The sequence below is a fragment of the Hemitrygon akajei genome, chromosome 20 (genome assembly GCF_048418815.1).
Source record: "Hemitrygon akajei chromosome 20, sHemAka1.3, whole genome shotgun sequence".
Taxonomy (NCBI): Eukaryota; Metazoa; Chordata; class Chondrichthyes; order Myliobatiformes; family Dasyatidae; genus Hemitrygon; species Hemitrygon akajei.
In genome coordinates this window covers 61,821,716-61,842,331 of record NC_133143.1, presented here as the reverse complement: position 1 = coordinate 61,842,331, position 20,616 = coordinate 61,821,716, and the positions used below count along the sequence as shown (strand labels likewise).

The 20,616-nt window shown below is 34.9% G+C and overlaps 1 protein-coding gene and 1 long non-coding RNA gene across 3 annotated transcripts in view; one reads left to right on the top strand and one right to left on the bottom strand.

Annotated features, from left to right (window-relative positions):
- The window catches only part of skap2 (src kinase associated phosphoprotein 2), a 252,598-nt gene extending 234,805 nt beyond the window's left edge, over positions 1–17,793 (top strand). The window contains exons 12-13 of the mRNA XM_073024429.1: positions 15,665–15,767; positions 17,157–17,793. Of these exons, the coding sequence (XP_072880530.1) occupies positions 15,665–15,757 (93 nt within the window). The 3' untranslated portion in view covers positions 15,758–15,767; positions 17,157–17,793. The remainder of the gene's footprint in view (positions 1–15,664; positions 15,768–17,156) is intronic.
- LOC140713848 (uncharacterized) overlaps positions 1–20,616 on the bottom strand; it is a 102,396-nt gene that overhangs the window by 34,578 nt on the left and 47,202 nt on the right. For both annotated transcript variants that reach the window (XR_012095750.1, XR_012095749.1), the window contains exon 3: positions 9,181–9,308. This is a non-coding gene — a long non-coding RNA (uncharacterized lncRNA). The remainder of the gene's footprint in view (positions 1–9,180; positions 9,309–20,616) is intronic.

Below are 20,616 nucleotides of genomic sequence, written 5' to 3'. Positions count from 1 at the left end.
ATTAAAGATGCATACTCTGAATTTGGGTCCCAAGTATGATGTACCAAGTACTTGTTAGCACTGATTGGTTGCTAAAATCATGATAATGGCCAGGAAATGTTAAGTTAGTGTGCTGTTGCCACTGTTTTGAATGGCCAGAAGAAAGTGTGCATTGTGGATCAAATGTTCTTTGCTATAGTCAGTCCAATTCAGCTCCTAGTATATTATATGTACTATATGATTTATTTTCTGTGTGAAGTATTTTAAAGTTTGTATTTTCCACTTATCATAGTGCATTCCTCTGAATCTTTCCTAATGGGCCTCCTAAAATATCAAAAAGGTTTAAAATAAACTGAAGCTCTTTTTCTTAGCCTTTTATTCATTTTAGTGCTAAAATATCTTACTTGGTTGTTAGATGAAATGTATAATTATTTTAAACATTATTAGTTTTAATGTTCCTTTCTTGAACTTTTTAAGACCTGCTTGCAATTAACAAGATCTAATCATTGAGCATAAACAAACTATTCTCTGTTAATTTTATAATTTTCCAGTCTGAACAGAACTTTCCTATTTAATCATCATTTGATAATGATGTATCAAATTTTTTTTTAATCACTCTATTTATTTTAGTACACCATCTTTGTTAAACTATGCCCTTCATGTGTTGCTATGGTTTGATATTGTCCAGGATCTTTTGTTAATATGTAGGTTTAGCGAAAAACTAGTTAGTTACAATATTGTCATTAAATTTAGAAATAACTGTTCTTTTATGCCTTCTTAGTTTCTATTTAATGCAGTTATCAAAGAACTTCTTTCCACTAAAAGCTTCTGATTAATGTATTCATTGCTTTTAGGTTTCTGTGCATTTTTGCATTTTAACCTTTGATCCTTTCTGTCAATAAATCTAGTTGCGGTTAACTCTGTAAAAACCAAAGAACCATTTTTATACCATGTCCAGCAATATATTTCTTAAAAGCACCAGTTAATTTAGCATAATACTAGCAGTAAGCAGGTGTTGTAGACCTTTTAAGAAGATTGGTATTATAATCTGCAATTTTATAAAGTAGACAAGGTAATTATCAAATCATCTTTATTGAAAACTATATTTGAATATTGTAAGGTAGTGTGCTCTTGTATACATAAAGCCTCAAGCTTTCTATGAAAATAAATTATATTAAAAGCACTGAATCATCTAGTTTTAATGTACTTCAAAATTCAAAGGTTTCCACCTTAAGAGGTGCTGATGAACTGAATATTTTATTTGAGAAACTGCCTTGCAAGCTGATTGATCTCTCCCAGTGCAATTAATATGCTTATTCCAGTAATACATACAGAATGTTGGAGGAACTCAGCAGGTCAGTCAACGTCTGTGGTAAGGAATGAACATTTCAGGCTGAAACCCTTCATCCAGGGTCTTAGTCCGAAATGTTGACTGTTTATTCCTTTCCATAGTTGCTGCCTGACCTGTTGAGTTCCTCCAGCATTTTTATAAGTTACTATGGATTTTCAGCATCTGCGGAATCTCTGCAGTTTATTATTCCAGTAATACGAGGAGTGATTGATAAGTTTGTGACTAAGGTAGAAGATGAGTTATTAACTTCAAACTTTCGACATAATCACTCAGAGTTGAACTGCATGTGCATGTAACAAGAGCTGTATAACTCATCGCCTACTTTAGGCCATGAACTTATCAATCACCCATGCTGCGGACACTTTCTGGAGGTCCAAGATCCGTATGCTCCACAACTACTGGACTAAGTGAGTAAATGTAGGAGGGGACTATGTTGAAAAATAAATGTGCTAGGTTTTCTAAAATTGACTCCTCCTACCTTAGGCCACGAACTTATCAATCACCCCTCGTACTCTGCTTTGTGTACCTCACCATGATATCAGCTATCCAGAAACAACCTGAGAATTACATTTTGCTGAAGTATAATATTTTATATGAAATAAATAGTAAGGTGAAAATAACTACACTAATCTACACACAGAAGCACGAAAATATTCAAATGAGTTGACATTAAATAGGGATAGTGGCTATAGCGTGCTTTGAAAATTTCAGATTGACTGAACTGATTTTTAGTATGTTTCTGTGCAAACAGGTGAAATGTAAGATTAAGAATTGCAACTTTTTATTTAGTTTACTTTTGCTAGGTAATTATAATTTTAGCCATGTCAAAAATGGTTCAAAGATCTACTCAAAAATAACTTGAATTTTTTTTTTTCAGTTTAAATTTACTACTTCGTGCTAAAAGGCTCAGTAAGCCCCAACTCTGGCTTTATAGAAGTTAATCATTTTCATACAACCAGAAGCAAGCAATTTGCATGCTTTGAAATAAAGAAATCATAATGTACTTATTGCTATTTATATTTGCATTTTCACAATTTGTTATCTTCTACACTCTAGCTGATCTTTCATTGATCCTGTTATAGTTACTATTCCATAGATTTGATGAGCATGCCCACAGGAAAATGAATCTCAGGGATGTATATGGTGGGTTCTAAACACCACAAAGGGGCTTCTGATGGAGGATCATTGTTTCCTTCAGACTGACCGTTAACCCGAAAGCCCTTGCAGCCTTGGTGAACTGATTGACTGTAGCGTGTAGCTGCATGTACTAATTCACATGAAGTTGCATGCATCCATCACCTCTGTGCATGTGATCAACAATGGTTGCTAAGCAATACCCTACATTTAAAATTGTCACCCTTCATGGTCTTCTCTTTAATTTCCATCAATTATATAATCATACAAGTTACCTGTATGCCTCCAATTCTGGACGCCAGTTTCCTCAAATTTAATCACTGCCACTATCAGTTCTGCTTTCATCTACTAACATCTTAAGCTCTAGAATTCTCTCACTATACCTTTAATTACCTCACCATCTTTCTTGTAGATGCCCCTTGGAGATTACCACTCTCAGCCATCTGCCCTAATATCTCTTTAAGCAGGTGTATTTAAAATTTGTGTTTGATAGTTCTGCAGAAACCACTTTAGTATATTTTTACAAAATCGTTGTTCTATTTTAAACTTTCTGTGCTTGCCTAAACATTTGGCAGTGATCATGGCATTTGATTAATATGGTTTTTCACATGTTATGAAATTTCACTTTAATTGTTTATTGCTGATTGGCCAGTCTTTCAAGTTGTCCTAAGTGTAGCCCACATTTAAAGATCCTTCCTCTCCCAGGGATGAGGTCTTTGGAACTTCTATTGGCATTTCTGTAGGCTTGGATTTTCATGGATAGGGGTTTCTAGCCCTATTCCAACCCTCCTCCTCTTGCAGCTGGACTTGGAACCCTCTATGGTGGAGTTGTCAAAGGATACAGTAAGGTCTAAATCAGTTTGAAATTAGGAAAAAGAGATGGCATATGGACTTACACTGGATAAATGAGGTGTTGCACTTTGGGAAGTCAAGTATAAGAGGAAAATACACAATAAATGGCAGGACCCCTTATGGGCATTGATATACAGAGGGATGTCTGGGCCCAATTTCCTGGTTCCTGGGGAGTGACAATAGATAGGGTTTGTGGAGGATATGAAAGAGATTAACAAGATGTTGCCTGGATTGGAGAGGTTGGACAAACTTGGATTTTCTCTGGAAAAGACTAAGTGGCTATTGACAGAAGTATATATGGTAAGATGTATAGATTGGATAGGTAGTCAGTATCTTTTTCCCAGGGTGCAAATGTCAGTACTTTAAGGTGAAAGGACGGAATGTTTAAATGAGGTTTTCTTTTTAACATGGAGATTAATAGGAGCCTGGAATGCATTGTGGAAGTAGATACAATAACAACATTTAAGAGGTGTTTAGTCAAGCACAGGAACAGGCAGGAATGACTGAATGTAGATAAGGTGCAGATGGATTATTTCAAATTGGCATCATGGTTGGCACAGATACTGTGGGCTGATGAATTCATTCATGGGCTGTGCTGTTTTGCGTTCTATGAGCATAAAAGGAATATGGAAGGATGTAATGTTGAGGCTTCATAAAGCACTGGTGGGGCCTCACTTGGAGTATTGTGAGCAGTTTTAGGCCTTTTATCTAAGAAAGGATGTGCTGACTTTGGAGAGGATTCAAAGGAGGTTCAGGAAAATGATTCCAGGATTGAAAGGTTTATCATATGAGGAATGTTTAATAGCTCTGGGCCTGTATTCACTGGAATTAGAAGAATGAGAGCGGGAATCTCATTGAAGCCTATCAAATGTAGAAAGGCCCCGATAGAGTGGATGTAGAGAGGATGTTTCCTATGGTGGGGGACTCTAAAACCAGAGAACACAGCCTCAGAATAGAGGAACGTCCATTTAGAATGGAGATGAGGAGGAATTTCTTTAGCCAGAGGCTGATGAATCTGTAGAATTCATTGCCACAGGCTGTGCAGGCCAAGTCAGTGGGTATACTTAGGCATAAGTTGATAGAGTCTTGATTGGTCAGTGCATGAAGGATACAGGAAGGAGGGAGGAGATTGAGGCCGAGAGGGAAGTGAATCAGCCATGATGAAATGGTGGAACAGATTTGATGGGCCAAAAGGCCTAATTCTGCTTCTATATTTTATGGTCTTATGGTCTATATAAGTTAGATAGTAAAAAAAAAAAAGGGGGATAGTTTTAAAATGAAAGTTTGGAGTTTAAAAAGTGATTTGAGGGTTAGTTTTTCTTTTACATAGTGGTTGATATTTGGAATGTGCTATCACAGATGATGATGGAATCAAATATAATTCTATGTTTAAGTGGCATTTGGGCAGACATTTAAATAGGGAAAGCATATAGTGGTAGTAGAGATATATGGGATTAGTGTAGATTGGCCAAAAGGGTGGCAAAGAAGTAGTACACTGAACAGCCCAATTCTGTGCTACACAAGTCTGACTCTATGCAGATCTTGTGTTTTTTGGAGAACCTGGCATCACACTGATGATAACATATGTGGCATTATTCCAGAAAGTTGTCAAGCAACTGACCTGTGCAGTTTCTTACAGTGGGTCATAATTTCACAAAACTTCTCTCCCACTCTGTCATCATAATTAATTACAATAGTTTTGCCCAATCAAAGTCAACGGCTAATGAGAGTTTGCTGAAGTATCACTATATGGTTGCTGCAGGCACTTTGACCAATAATGGTGATGTTCCTTCTGTCAGCCAAGTGATGTTTAGTCACTCTTTCATTTGGAATATATATTGAAAAAGGCTTCGTTCTTTTGCACTTAGATAATTAGAAAACAAGTAAGTAAAGCTAAGTAAATTGAGTTTGGGAAGAATCTAACAGGAATAGCTGACAGCCGTCTTATATCCTCACAATTTCCATTTGTGGTCTGTCTGCTGCCAGGTTTTCATTGTGCAAGGTTAGTCTAACTGTGCAAATCATTTGGACAAATTGACCCTTAAAGTTGAAAAGTGCAAACCTGTTAATTCTGGCCTTTTTCTACATACATCTATTCAAGTGAAGCTTAATTGACCATTCTATGTTTCATTGTAAAGTCTTAAATATTAGAATGCAAAATTTTAAACATAACAAAAAGGTGATTGAAAACTGAACTACCAAAATCTCAATATGTAGATGAAATAAGATTTCATTAAAAAGATGTTTTAATGTATGACAATGGGATCCATTAATTAATTTTCTTCATTCTTAAAAAATGTTTTTGTGTATTCTCACTGCTACCAACAAATTAAATACTTGAGTAAGTAGATGGTCTGCTTTGGAGCATGATTATCTTCTCCAAGCTGAATGGATTACGACTATCAATGACTGAGTATGATAATGAGTTTCCCTAGATGGGAAACTGAAGTTAGCCACTGATTTTGATTGGGCAAAACTTGTAATATTGTAATTAATGACAGTGGGAATGAAGTCTTGTAAAATTATGCCTCAGTGTAAGAAATTACATGGATCAGTCACTGGGCAACTTCCTGGAATAATACCACATACTAATCATCAGTGAAGTTCTCAGCAAAGCCCAAGTGGTTGTTAGAGTTAGTAAGTTGTGAGTGTGCTATCTTAGCACTGGAAGTATGGAGTTGCAGGCTATCCCCATAACAATACTTGGACTGTGTTGGTCATGGACACAAAATGACCTATTTCATTGGATGTTTCGATATACAAGTGAAATATAAAGCTAATCTTTACTTTTATCTATACAATGTGCACAGAGTCAGTGTTGTATAGTTGAATTCTGGTCTAATGGCAGTTGTCAGCAAAAAAACATCATTATCAGACTGTGGCTTCTTGATTCATTATTGGATATTAATCTCCTAAAATGTCATCTATGTTCCGAGCTTTGGCTTCCATGTTGTACATTTTTGGACCAAGACTGATTGGATACATGCAAAACAAACCAAGATGCCTGCTGGGTTTGCATCTCATCAACCACTGATTCCCTCCACTCCTGTTGTATCATCTACAAAAATATGCACGTTTAATACATGAACCATTAATGTTCACCCAAATGGTGAAGATAAAGATATTTCATTTGGTATCTGTAGGCTAAGGAAGGGAAATCACCAGTTCCTGATCACCATCTGTCCACAGTAGCAAAGCAGTACAGCTTGGGTTGTCAGAGTTCGGAGTTCAGTTCTGATTTCTTCTATAAGGAGTCTAATCCATCTTCCCCATGGAATGCATGAGTTTTCTCCAGGTACTCTGGGTTTTCTCCCACAGTCCAGGTTAGTAGGTTAATTGGTCACTATAAATTGTCCCATGTTTAAATAATGTTAATCACGGATTTCCGGGCGGCGTGGATTCGAAGAGCTGGAAGGACCTATTGCATGCTCTGTCTCTCTCAATAAATAAATAACCCTCTGATGGGAGATACTAGAAGTGATTCAGATAAAGATAAAACTTGTTGGTGGAGACAGTCTTGCCTAGAAATTCCACCGAACTCAGGTAGCCAGTCTGATGTGGATCCACCAGCCACTGCCTTCCAAAGTATCAGTTTCATAACGTGTTGGTTCAAGTGAGGTCATGTCCAAATGTGACTTGTGGCCAGACTGGTTGAACAGTGAGCAGGGGAGTCTTTGAAGAGGATCCGCAAGAAGGTTGTGGTCAGCCAGAGAAATCTGTAAGAAAGGATTGGAGTTAGGATCAGGGTACCAGAGAAGTCAGTGGGTAAGGCATGGGGCACAGAATCCAGTGAAAGGCCAGTATGAAAGCTTTGTCAAGGCCTCAGGATTACAAGTTCTGGGGAACTGGAAGGTTAGTGCATTTAGGAAAAGTTTGGTATTGCTGCGTGATTTGGAGCCTGGGCTGAGTGTGACAACTGTAGTGACTGAGCCCTGGACTTGGTAGATCAGATGGAGGGACTGGAAGTAACACCGGTGTGTAGGATCTTCCTCACAAATCTCCTAATTCAGAGATAAGGCATTGAGCATCATTGGTTGTTCCAGGAGCTACCAGCGATGGTTATTCTTGGACAAATTAGTCTAATTTCTCCCTGCATTCCTCCAAAAGAAGTCTTTCTTGGGAAATTCTTATATCAACTATTTGGAATTCTGAAGAACTTTTCAATCATCATAGTTAAGTAATTCACAGATTTAGTTTTAATTCCATCTTTCTCAGAGGCACATTTCATATCAAAATTATAAATTCTAGCAAAAGTGCACAAGTGCCACAATTTTCATAACAATAATGAAGAAATCCATTTCTTCAGATGCAAGGATTGTTTCTTTAATAAACAAATATAGGGTAATCCAGTTAAAATTTAAATAAAAAGAATAAATAATGAAGTGGTAAAATTGTTAATCTGTTAAAGTTAAACAATGTTGGCTGATACATAAATCTAAGTAACTTTTCAGAAAATTTCTGACCATCAGTTACCTTACACATGCATATTAGCATGAGTGAAATACAAAATTCATACTTCATTTGAAGTAACTTACTTTGGATGTAAAGAATTTGGTGATCAAGTAATAAAATATCATTAAAATATCAATTCAGTGGAATATTTGTTTAAAGAACCAATTGGGACCGATTTTATTTGTATTAATGCACTGGATGGCATCACTGAACTATACCATTACATCTTGTGTGTATTTTTCTGCACTGCTATATTTGTTCCGTTAAATCTGTTTACTTTTCTGACATCTGGAGCATGTGTAAGTCTAATATTCTTAATCAAATTTGGCAGAAACAGCTAATTTATTATGTTAATAAGGAAAACATTAGGAGTGCCTTTATGGGTGAGATTTGATTTTTGAAGAGATATTGATGTTAGTGTTCATCACTCCTTCAAAATTGCAAATAGTTAAATGTTACAGCTATGAAAATAGAGTTCAAGCTAGCTCAAGAGTCTCTATATTGCTGTTACATCATTACTGTGGTTTTTTTTACAGTGGACCATAGATACAAGTTTAACTCAGTTCTAATAGATACATAATCATACTAGTAAATATTTTTATGAATTTCTGCAGTAACATTAAAATAATTATTCCAAATGGTTGAAAATTTCACGGCATAAAAAAGCAATATTAAAACTATGGATCCAAACTTCTTTTCTTCCTGACAACTCCTAAAAATGTGTGAAGCTAAAGGAGAAATTGAGAGACAGTGTGCTTGTACTGTGTTATGTCAACTGTATTGTAAAACCTGCAGTAAGCAGTCCTTCAGTTTAAAACTGAATCCCATATTGTGGGACTGAACATGACATTCAACTGATATTAGGTGACTATTTTTTAAGCTTAACAACTACTTTCCTTCAAAGAAACCAGCCCTTTAATAGTCTGATGGAAAGCCTTAGGAGACTTAATGCACATCTAGCAATGTGTCATCCAAAACAAGTCACCTTGTTTAACATCATAGCACTTGAATTTCTTGTTGAGTAGAACACAAAATCAGAACAGGAATATTTTGCAAAAACTACTGGGAATTCTAACTACCCTCAGCACTTTAATTATTAAAGTGATATAATTATTTTTATTTTCTAATTTTTTTCATTTCTTCTTCCGTCTCAACCACACCCCCTAAAAACCCTTTGACCTTCATGTCAGAAATGACACACTTGTAACTTCAGTCATATACTTGATTAGGTTACTGGTTGTGAAAAAATAGCATTGTACCTATGGGCTGTCACCTATAACAGTCATACCCAAGAGATCTTAATTTATATAGTGTCACTTTAGATTACCTGTTCTCCGTGTCAGCATCAGCTTTACAAGTTTAAAGTGTCATCTCTTTAGAATATTATTTGTCAACAAGATTTATACACTTACTTACGGCCCAATACGCCACTGGCATTTAGGGCAGCAATGAAGGTCCTCCGTCTCTAGCAGTGTTCTGGGTTTCCTTCATCATGTCAGTAGCTTCCTCGCAGTTTTCACTACTGTCAGTCATGCAAGTCCTGGGTGGAGAGTAAGGAACACCATCACACTCAGATGTGGAAGGATTCTTCATTGCTGTTTCCGTAACAAATTTGTTTTACTGGTCAGGGTTTTCAGCCCTGAGCTGAATCCCTGGACCTGAAGGACTGGTGGGTCACTCAACCTCTCCTCTACACTTTGACATAGGTGACCTTACCAAGAGCCAAAGCCCTGGAGCCCTGACTCCAGCCAGCATATCTCTCTGGGTTACTGAATCGTGCAAGCCTCCAAAGCACAACAAGGTTGTGGTGCTCTTGGAGGATCTATACACTCAGTGGCCACTTTATTAGATAATGGGAGTGGAACCCAATGTGGTGTTCCACTATTATAGCTCATCCACTTCAAGGTGTGATGTGTTGTATGTTCAGAGATGCTCTTCTGCACACCACTGTTATAATGCACAGTGGTTATTTGAGTTACTGCTGCCTTCCTGTCAGCTCGAATCACTCTGACCTCTCTCATTAACAAAAAAAAAAAATTCAAGCATAGAACTATCACCCACTGAATGTTTTGTTTGTTTTTTTTTGCACTATTCTCTGCAGGTTTTAGAAAATCCCTTGAGACTAGCAGTTTCTGAGATACTCAAACCACCCTGTCTGGCACCAACAATCATTCCACAGTCAAAGACACTTAGATCACATTTCTTCCCCATTCTGATGTTTGGTCTAAACAACAACTGAACCTCTTGACCATGTCTGCATGCTTTTATGCATTGAGTTGCCGCCACATGATTGGCTGATTAAATATTTGCATTAACAAGCAGGTGTACAATTGTGCCTAATAAAGTAGTCACTGAATGTGGATTATCTTTTCTGCAAGGTGAAAGATTCAACAATTTTGTTAGATGGCATGTATTAATTTTTTATTGTTTTATAAGTTTTTTAGCAATCACTTCAGCAATGCTAACAAGACTAGTGGAATACTAAACCCTTTAACATGTTCACTGTCAGTGAAGGGTCAGACTATAAACAGTGGGTATTGCTGGATTGATTTGCACACAGTAAAGAAGGTACTGTATCACACAAACTGGCCGTCAGCTGCCATTCCCTCTCCCTCCGTCAAATGTATTGTAACATTCTTAAGATGCAGATAGATCCAAACCTACATTTGAATTAACTGGATATTTATTAAGTTCTTCAGTGTGACTTGAACCCAGTATCCACTACTTGTTGTAAACCAGCTGCTCTGTGTAGCTGGTATGAGATACTGGGATACCACCACACAATAAATTAAAGAGATTCCTTTACCATAAACAATGGGTTCCATTTTGTATTTGTGGTCTCAGATCAGTTTCAGACCACCATTAAAACACAGACATAATGCTACTGACTATAAGAGTAATTGGTATTCTCAGATGTCAGCATGCATAGTACATCATGTTTCACTGATGTTTGTCTAAAACATGATATCCTCTTTATTTCCAGTGAAATAAAGAACAGAAAACAACATTTAAGAATAAATTTAAACTAAGTATATTTTATTTTTCTCTTTGTATAAAAATAATGTTGTGGTTACTTGAATGTCACTTTTAAATATATAGCATAATTAATAATGGACGTATTTGACACTAGTTCTTTTTATAAAGCTAGACACTATAATGTAACAATCAGCCTTTTGTTGTGGTTATTTTATTTCCTAAGAATTCTTGTAGGAAATATGATGTGTTTCCCCCTTAAGCAATTAGTGCTTCTCTCTCTCTCTCAGAGCTTTGGCACTGAAAGCTGCATTGTAGCCTGGATATCTGAGATTTACTATTCTAATCTAAACAGATATGTGTGATAATTATCTCATATTTGCAAGATACAGACAATAAAACCTCTAGTCTGTGCTTGGATTACTTAATTTTACACAATCGACAGACATTTTTCTTGGTGTAAACTGACATTTTATCACTCACCGAGATCGAGAATATTTTCCTGGTTGTTAAAAAGGCAGTTTTTTGTAATGTTCTAAATAGTTTCATTCTATATTCAGTTAGTTGTGCCTGTGTTTTCTATGGTAACTTCAAGGGATTTTTGTACTGAGGAATACCAGATGGCTGAGTCGCACATACCTGGGTTGCTGCATGCTGTCTGGAGATCAAACCCAGGCTGCACACTTATCCCAGAACATTGTGCAGAGACCAGTAAATATTCTTTTTTTTTGGTTTACATGAGTCTTCACACCCTCCACTTCAAGTTTGAAAATAAACTAATAAGGAGCACTCATGAGAATATGTAGAGTTGTCTGCAGACAATGACAATATGTCACTTATGCAGGTAATATTTTAGAATAATCTGCCTGATATTTGTTCTGCCAGTAGACAAGCTATGCTGTGCAGATATATCAAAATCTTGGGTGTTTGTTTTCAATCTGACAATTGTTTTCACTCTTTTAAAACTCGGCTTATAGAAATAAGCATTTGATAAATATATCTTTTGAAAACTCATGCTGATGGCACATTTCCAGCAAATAATACTATTTTTATTGAAATTCAGTAATTGAAGCTAGTAGAATTGACCATAACTTTGATCTGTAAAATAATTGATTTTCATCATACAAGATGTATTAGATCCTGTGAAGTAAACTTTTGTCAGGTTTATTAAAACCTCAATTATTATACAGCTATAAATACATAAACTATTTATGTTTAGAAATATTTCTAAGCATGATTTGGAAAATTTAAACTGACAGTTTTGCAACAATGTTTTGACTAAGGTATAAAGGAGAAAGTTATAATTTGTTAATAATTGTTTTGTATGGTAATACTGTATTACAAAATCCAGAAAAAGGAGATATAGTGCTGAATTATGAATACATGGAAAGGATTCAGTATAAAGAAACATTTATATACAGTAGTTGTATACTTATAAACCTTAAATTTCAATTTTATTTGGCCTACTATAGATAGAGTTTATTACCAAAGTTTTTCCTTTAAACAGAAAGTTGAATGGAATCATTTGCAAAGTTCCTTCTGTTTGAATATCCTCTTTTATTGAGGTCAGAACACTCTAATTAGCTTGAGCAAAACAGTTGGGAAAGAAGCTTAAAAATTTTCAGATGCCTTCATCTTTGGTTTATTACATGTGCAAGTCTGTACTTTTATGTAAAACTGTAGAATTTTAGACATCTTTAGTATCCATTAAAACAATTTTAGCCTCCCATGTTAAGGAAGAATAGAAATTAAATGAAAACACTCCTAATTCAAAGTACATACATGTCACCATAGGCAACCCTGAGATTCCTTTTCTTACAGGCAATTCCGTATTACTGCATTTACTGTTGGCAATAAATATAGATTTGCATTTCATTTCAGTTTAGCAATGACAACATCTTGAATAGTGCTCTTTGTGGTTTTATTTCTTTAGAACTGTTCTCAAAAGGCTTTACCTGTAACTTTAAAGTTTAGTTTTATATTATAGTATTCGTAATAAGCATTTCATATAACAATCCCCTACCACAAATAAAAATCTGCTGTGTTTTCTTTTGGTTAACATGTAGCTAGGTGAATTCTTTTAAAAAAAACCAATGATAACTGTAAGGGGAATCTAATCAAATACATGCACATATTCCTTTGTACAAAAATGCAGTTCCTTAACATTTCTTTTGGCAAACTGTAATAGTAACTTAAAGTATATCACAGCAGAGGACTTTTAGATAACTATGATGTGCTGAAATAATTTCTGCTCATAAGTGTTATCATCCTCTGAGCCCCAGAGGCCAGAGAATTTCAGCTATCGCATAAGATTTTTTTCCTTTATGCTTCATTAGGCTGTCTGCTATTAGGCCTCGTTTATAATAATTTACTATTTTTTGAACTGGTAATTTTAAAAAAAAAGAACTTTAATCAGGAAATACAACTTTTTACCAACTTTGTGTCTGAAATCTGAAATTTGTTCTTCGTTAAAATTTCAACCATATTGTCTTTGACAGAAATTGTTGTTAAGGTTATGCATAAAACAAAAACAGATGGTTTGAATTGTTAATCTAATTGGCTGTTTTCTAAGCAGAAATTAAATATATAGTTCCCACTGGGAAGCAGAAATAGCATCATAGTTTCTCAACTCAATGAAAAGTTTTTCAGACCTTAAATAATATTGCTCTGAGTTATTCAAAAATATGGAGAGATCTCGCCTATAAACATATCATAATCCCTTCAGTTACTACCCTTCAACCATCAGGCTCCTGAATGAGTATGCACTTCATCACTCCCCACAACTCTGACTGACCATTGAAAACAACCTATGGACTGATTTCCAAGAATTCTGCAACTTTCTCAGTATTTTTATTTATTTATCTATGTTTTCTATTATCGTCATCATTATTACTACATGCTTTAGTACTTGCACTGTTTGTCAGTCTTTGGTTTTGTGTAGTTTTTCACTGATTTTATTGTACTTCATTGTTCTAATGTGAATGCCTGCAAGAAATTGAATCTCAGGGTGGTATTTGGTGACAATATATGTACTTTAATAATAACTTTACTTTGAAATTTACTCTTGTGCACTTCTGCCTTGGAAATTACTAAACTGCTAATGCTTTATCCTTCTTCAAATCTATCAAGAAAATGAGCAAAATAATTCAAAAGAATTCATCACAGCTGTTTAAAGTTGGTTTTATGTTCTTTAAAATCTCTGCCACTGTCAGCTGCTAGGCTGTTCTGTTTTGATATTCATCAATATTGAATGAAATGTCCAATTCCTTGTTTACTTTCCTGATGCGGTATTTTTCATTGTTTTAATATTTCCAAATTCTTTTCACCTTATTATCCCAATTTGTTGGAAACTTTTACTACTGTGTCAGAGTTTGTTGATCAAGATCTCTGAAATTTTAAATGTTACTGTTCTGCTTGAATGAATTCTGAATAGATAACTTTGCTCTATGACTGAATGTGCTATAATTGTTCCCACAAAAAATGATAGAGAAAAAAAACAATTGAAAAATCAGTTGAAAATTTGTTATTGAGCATTAAGTGAAATTTCCTCTTGTTCAAAGACAGAAGTTAATAGATCCCAGTTGCTTCTAAATAACTCTTTTGCATTGGTTCAGTTATAATTAAAGTATCTAATGAACGTTTTCAGTTTTTTTCAACTATATTGCAATAAAGTCATTATTTCACAATTCTGATTTATTTTTGACTTAATACCATTAGACTTAATGGAAGTTCAAACAAAAAGTTTGGCATGTTTCCATTAATTGAATCAGATATTCAAATGTTGTATAGAACAGGACATTATGCAAAAAAACCCAAGCGTGAAAGTTGCATTGTTAAATGTCTTAATCTTTAAAGACCACAAAACATAGGAGTAGAATTAGGTCAGTTGGCCCATCAAATCTGTTCCACCATTCCATCATGACTGATTTATTTTTCCTCTCAATGCCATTCTGCTGGTATCTCCTTGAAGCCTTTGACACCCTTAATTATCAAGTACTTATCAATCTGCACTTTGGGTATCAAAATACGCAATGACTTGGCCTCTACAGCCATCTGTGGCAATGAATTCCACAGATTCACCACCATTACCACCCCCGGTTAAAAACAAAACCCTCTTCATCTTGTTTCTAAAGTGTTCCCCTTTTATTCTGAGGCTATGCTCTCTCAACTCCTACTATTGGAAACATCCTATCCATATCCACTAGACATTTCAAAATTTGGTAGATTTCAATAAGATTCCACCCCGCCTCCCTCCCGTACTTCTAAACTCCAGTAAGTACAGGTCCAGGGCAATTAATTGCTCTTCATTTGTAAGCCCTTTCATTCCCATGGTCATTCACATCACCCTCCTCTCACCCTTGCCAATATCATCACATCCTTTCTTGAATATGGGCCCCAATACTGTTCACAGTATTCCAAAAGTGATCGGGCCAATGCCTTATAAACTCTGAACATTATATCCTTGCTTCTGTATTCAGGTCCTCTCAAAACGGATGCTAACATTGCAATTGTTTTTCTTCCTACCGACTCAGCCTGAAAGCTAACCATTAGGCAATCCTGCGTGAAGACTCCCTTTGCAACTGTGATTTATGAATTTACTCCCCACTTAGAAAATAGCCTATGCCTTTATTCTTTCTAACAAAGTCCATGACCTTATTCTTTCCTACACTATATTCCATCTGCCATTTCTTTGCCCATTCACCAAATTTATCCAAGTCCTTCTGCAGACTCTCTGCGTCCTATCTGATACCCCCCCACCCACCCCACTTATCTTTGTTTCACCTGCAAACTTGGCCACAAGTTTGGAGTCACTTTATTAGGGGACTGATAGAATACAATAATGTATTTGCCTTTGCACAGTACTAATTTTGCTAAGCTGTTTTGTTAAAATTTATATTTATGTGTGTATTTCTGTTATTTCAGGAATATAATTCATTTGGGTGGTGGATAGGGGAAATGAAGGGAATGATTGGCTTGGTGCCCAAAGCGTACCTAATAGAGATGTATATCATTTGAAAAGGTCTGGGTAAGTACATTTTAATTGAATCTCACTATGAAAGACCATAAGTACCTTATTCCCATATCATTTATTTAGAAAGAATTCTTGTCAAGGTTTCATACTGTAGTTTTAAAATAGTTTTTATGTTTAGGAGACAGACTTATGCATCTTCCTGTTGTGAGCTGTCAAAAAAAAAAATCCCATGGAATTATTTACCAAATGAGAAAAAATAACTGCTTTGGGCCTGTTTCTGCATTGTATTGATTTAATGCCCTTCCTTTGCCCACTGTGACTAAATGAGAATATTTCACCTGTCAAATATTCCTGAAAAATAACTTCATGAAGAAATACTCTATTTGTAGCACATAGATTATATTGCTAAGTGGAAATTGACCTTTTTACAATAAAGCTACTTCCTTTTAATATCCCAAAAGTATTTGAATTGAAAAATTGTGTGCCTTTTCAGTATTAAAAATGTGTAATGTACTTGAAGAAATATATATAATATATATTTATTGCCCAAAAATAGTCACTTCTGTTCTGATTGCCAGCTTTTCTTTTATATAAAATTTGAGGACCAGGGAAAATTACTAAATAGACCTCAAGGCACAGTTTCCCATCAGCAAAGTATTCTCAGAGACAAACAAAACAAAATAAACACTATTTGATGTGTCCATTACAGTAAAGCAAAACATACTAGAAAATATAATTCATGTCACATAACAATTTACAAATTATTAGAAGCATTCAGCTGTGCAAAGAAATGGGGTGGGGGGAGGGCAGAGACGGAATGGAGCAGAATTCTGACAGACAATCAAACGATTGAACTTAAAGAAATTAGTAAAGGTAATTATCTGACGGATGTGATCTACCAGTTTCAGAAGATTATTGTTAAAATTTGACAAATGCTTTATTGTTCTTCCTCAACGGATTTGGAATGCATCACTTGATAATGCGGTAACTATATCAGATATATATTGGAAGAAAACACTAGATGGCAGTAGTTTTCTGCAGACCTCAATTACATTCTCCATTTCCTTTTTCCCCCCAAACCGTCTCCCCCCCAAACACACACACACACACACGCACACAAACAAATCCCACCTCCCCTGCAACTCCCATCTACCTATAATTACGTTTTATTCTACACAAAGGGATATTTTTAAACTAGATAGAAGGTCATGCAAAGCTTGTCTGTCCTTTGCCAGGAGAGGGAGTTTGTACCCACTAGTTCTGTTTCACTGTTTATTTTATCACAAAGATAGCATCAGCTTATTAACAAAATAATCTATCCTCTTACCACAGATGTGAAAATCAAGAAGCAGCTAAGTGTTTAATTAAATTAATTCCTCGTTATTGTAATTATCTCATATAATTTCATTGATGCTTTTTTTTTAATTTTTCTGTGCTTTGCAGCAGGAGCAACTCAAGCTATTTGAGACAGCGTGTCGGCTTTATATAACAACTTTGCTGAATATTTGGCCAGTATATTTTCATTGCTTTCAAGACTTGTCATTACAACTTAATCAGTCGTAGACAAAACTCAAAATTGAAGGGGATGAGGCCGATTTTCCTTTCCTTCCCCCAGAGTATCTTGAAGTAACTGTAAGCACTGTTTTCTGTCTTATCTGATTCACTTTATTGAATCTTGTTCTAATGTTCCAGTCTGCAAATTTTAAGGTTCAAATAAAGTTTAATTGTGTGCAAACTGTTGTTATGCTAATAATTTAAATGCCTGCTGTGTAACTAATGAAATTACTGTGTTATGATTAATTTGGAAACTGGTATGTTGATTGTAGTAATTGAACACAACAAGGTAAAGTAAATGATTATGATGCCATATGGCCTGTTAATCTCAAAATTTAGAAGAGGATGAACATTTCCTTCAAAGATTTTTAAAATATTTTTATAAAATACTTTTGGCAGTTTGTAAGCTAACTCACAATGTCTTGTAATTACTTGTACTGAGAATCTTAAATTTAATTGTAAATGTTGAACTTGGAAAGTAATAATTTTACCTGTTGATTAACCTTAATAAAAACAATTTATTCAATGTCTCTTAACTTAATAACAAATAATATTTTGTGTACTGAAGATGTTATCAGTAAATCTACCTGCATAATGCAGGAATCCCAGTTAGAGTTTCTAAATAAGGAGTTTCTTAAAAAAATAGACGGTATATTAATGGATCTGGCTGACAGAAACTGCAGGCCATTACCAACAGCTAAAATGAAGAGACATCATGTATATATTAAACTAGTCATCCCCAGAACTGATTTTAATTGGGCCCTTACTTATTTATGCCAATTTTTACCATCTCAGTTTAATTTTCAATTAATTTTAAAATTTGTAAAAATATACAATTACATTTTTCTTTCTGACCATTACAAGATTGAAGAATTTTATGTATAATACAGAATTAAAGAGGAATCAAATTAATATGCATTTCTAATTTTCAGAAACAATGTTCAAAGATCAAGTTACGTTCTGGAGTCAGGGAAAAAGAAAATAACCAACTTGCATAATAAGATATCAATGATTTTTTTTCCGCTCCATGATAGTCAATATCACTTTTACGAAAAAAAGCATTTTGCAAAGCATATTATTCTGTTTCAATGCCTTTATACGAAATAGATACACAATTAAACCTGCCAATGGACTTAATTTTCAAAAATTGCATTAAAATCAATGGATAAATAGCAAAGAGAAAATAAACTATAAATGCAGTCTGCTGCTGTCATACACGAGGACTTGTACCATTTTTTTAATGTAGCTGGTTTTCGCCTATAATTTATGAATGCTTCAATGAAGATAAAAATTGGTACTCTAGCGGTGATCATATGTATATTAAGTCTGAATGCACAGTAAAATTATTTGTGATTATGCCCATTACAATGTTTATAAATGCACCTTTGTTTTTATGCTTAATATCCATTGTTTTACATTGGAGTTTTGCTTGCAATTAAATGACTGATATTGCAGCACGACTCCATTAAGGAGAATAAATCAAACCCAGTCATGCTTAGGAAAATTAATAAAAAACCACAGAAGCTATAACAGCAAAATATGAAACCACCTTTTGCACGCGTTTCAAGTCTAAACACTATGGACGAATTGCTATTGCTAATAGGTAGGTACTGTATCTAATAATTAAAGTCTACACAATATTGTAACTGTAATCTTTTCATGATTACTTGCTGATTCTTTAACTATTGAGAAAAATCACTGATTTATCTGTGGTTGGTTTAATAAGAGTTTGTCTTACTTCATACATAATGCAATATACTGAGAAACTAACATAAAGCAGATCTAGTATGTACCTTAGGGAGGGAACATTGTGATGTACCGAGCAAAAAAAATGACACAGATTCTAATGTAAATGTGTTTCGTGAGAGTATGACAGTTTTATATTTCAGCACAGATGGAAACTTATCAGAACCACAACCATAGAATTATTTTCCACATTTGAACAAATATAATTTTCTGCAAAGTTTATATTTTCGTTCTATATTCTAAGAGTGAGCAAAGATTGTTTGACGAAGGAAGATTTAGCAGTTTCAGTATTTGTTTAACTATTGACTTTCAGGTTAGAATGGATAATCTTTATTTTACCAATAGGTTAAAATAATACGTCTTTATTTTACCCATCGGTTAATCTGCACATTGTATACCATGGTATGTAACCTATGGTATATAATATGCACTTAAATAGGATTGCATACCCTTTTTATTTTGTTTGATTTGTCAGTGAAACATGATATAAAAATCTAGTAGAAAAAATGAAATATATAAGATTCAGAATTCGATTTAATATCACTGACTTGTTGTGAAATTTGTTCTTTTGCATCAACAGTACAGTGCAATACAAAATAATAAACTGCAAATTACAGTAAGAATATATATATATGAATTAAATAGTGTAAAAAGAAAGCAAAAAAGAAAATAAATAGTACATTTGTGAGGCATTTGTTCACGTTAATACATCTTTCCTTAATGAATCTGGCAGCATCTAAATGGCAGGCCAGGCCAGTAAATGTTCAGCAATAATTTGAATAACAATTTCATGAAGATGTTTTCCCTGTTTCATAACCATTAATACAATCTATGTTGCTACAGATATGCAATGATTACATTAGAATTTTGTGAAACAAAGGGGGTGTTTGCAAAAGTGATGAGTCGAACGTTCATTTATAGTCCATAGGGCAAAGTAATATGGTGGATCCCTGTGGTTGTGGCTTGTGGTGCTGATCATCTGCACGTTCTTCAGGGTCTGCTGTAGCAGCAGTACATAAGGTGAGAAGGATAAGCCCGAGAAGGAATCGGTGTATCTCTAACTGAAGTGCGGTATTAGGAGCAGATTTCATGGAAGTGCCAACCTTTGCTGCCGCAATGAAATTACCAGTGCAAAATAGTGTTGGGAATGGGAACTAGGACTGTGCCAGACAGATGGCACACCCTGCTGTGCCTTTGATTGGAAAAGAAGGGTAACATTTGCAGGGATGTCAGAAGAATGGTGATCAGCTATACAAATTAGTCTCAGAAGTGCACCATTGTACGTGCTAACTCTGCTGCAGGGTACATCAGCAGCCGTATTTTAAAATAGACCATCTTTGCACTTTTAAAAAATGATATAAATGTAAGAATCTGAGGTCCAGAAAGATCAGCCAAATGACATCTGTTAGGATGACATGGCATCCTGTGTAATTTTATTATTGTTGCACTGTGTTTGTAACCATTGCTTAAATCGGGGAGGAATTATTCAGATATAATTAAAAAAATTATTACACTTTAGTGAATCAGGTCTCAGATGCTTGCGTTAGATGGAATTCATATGCATTTGCAGAAAAAAGATGGAAATTGTATACCAAGTAATCAC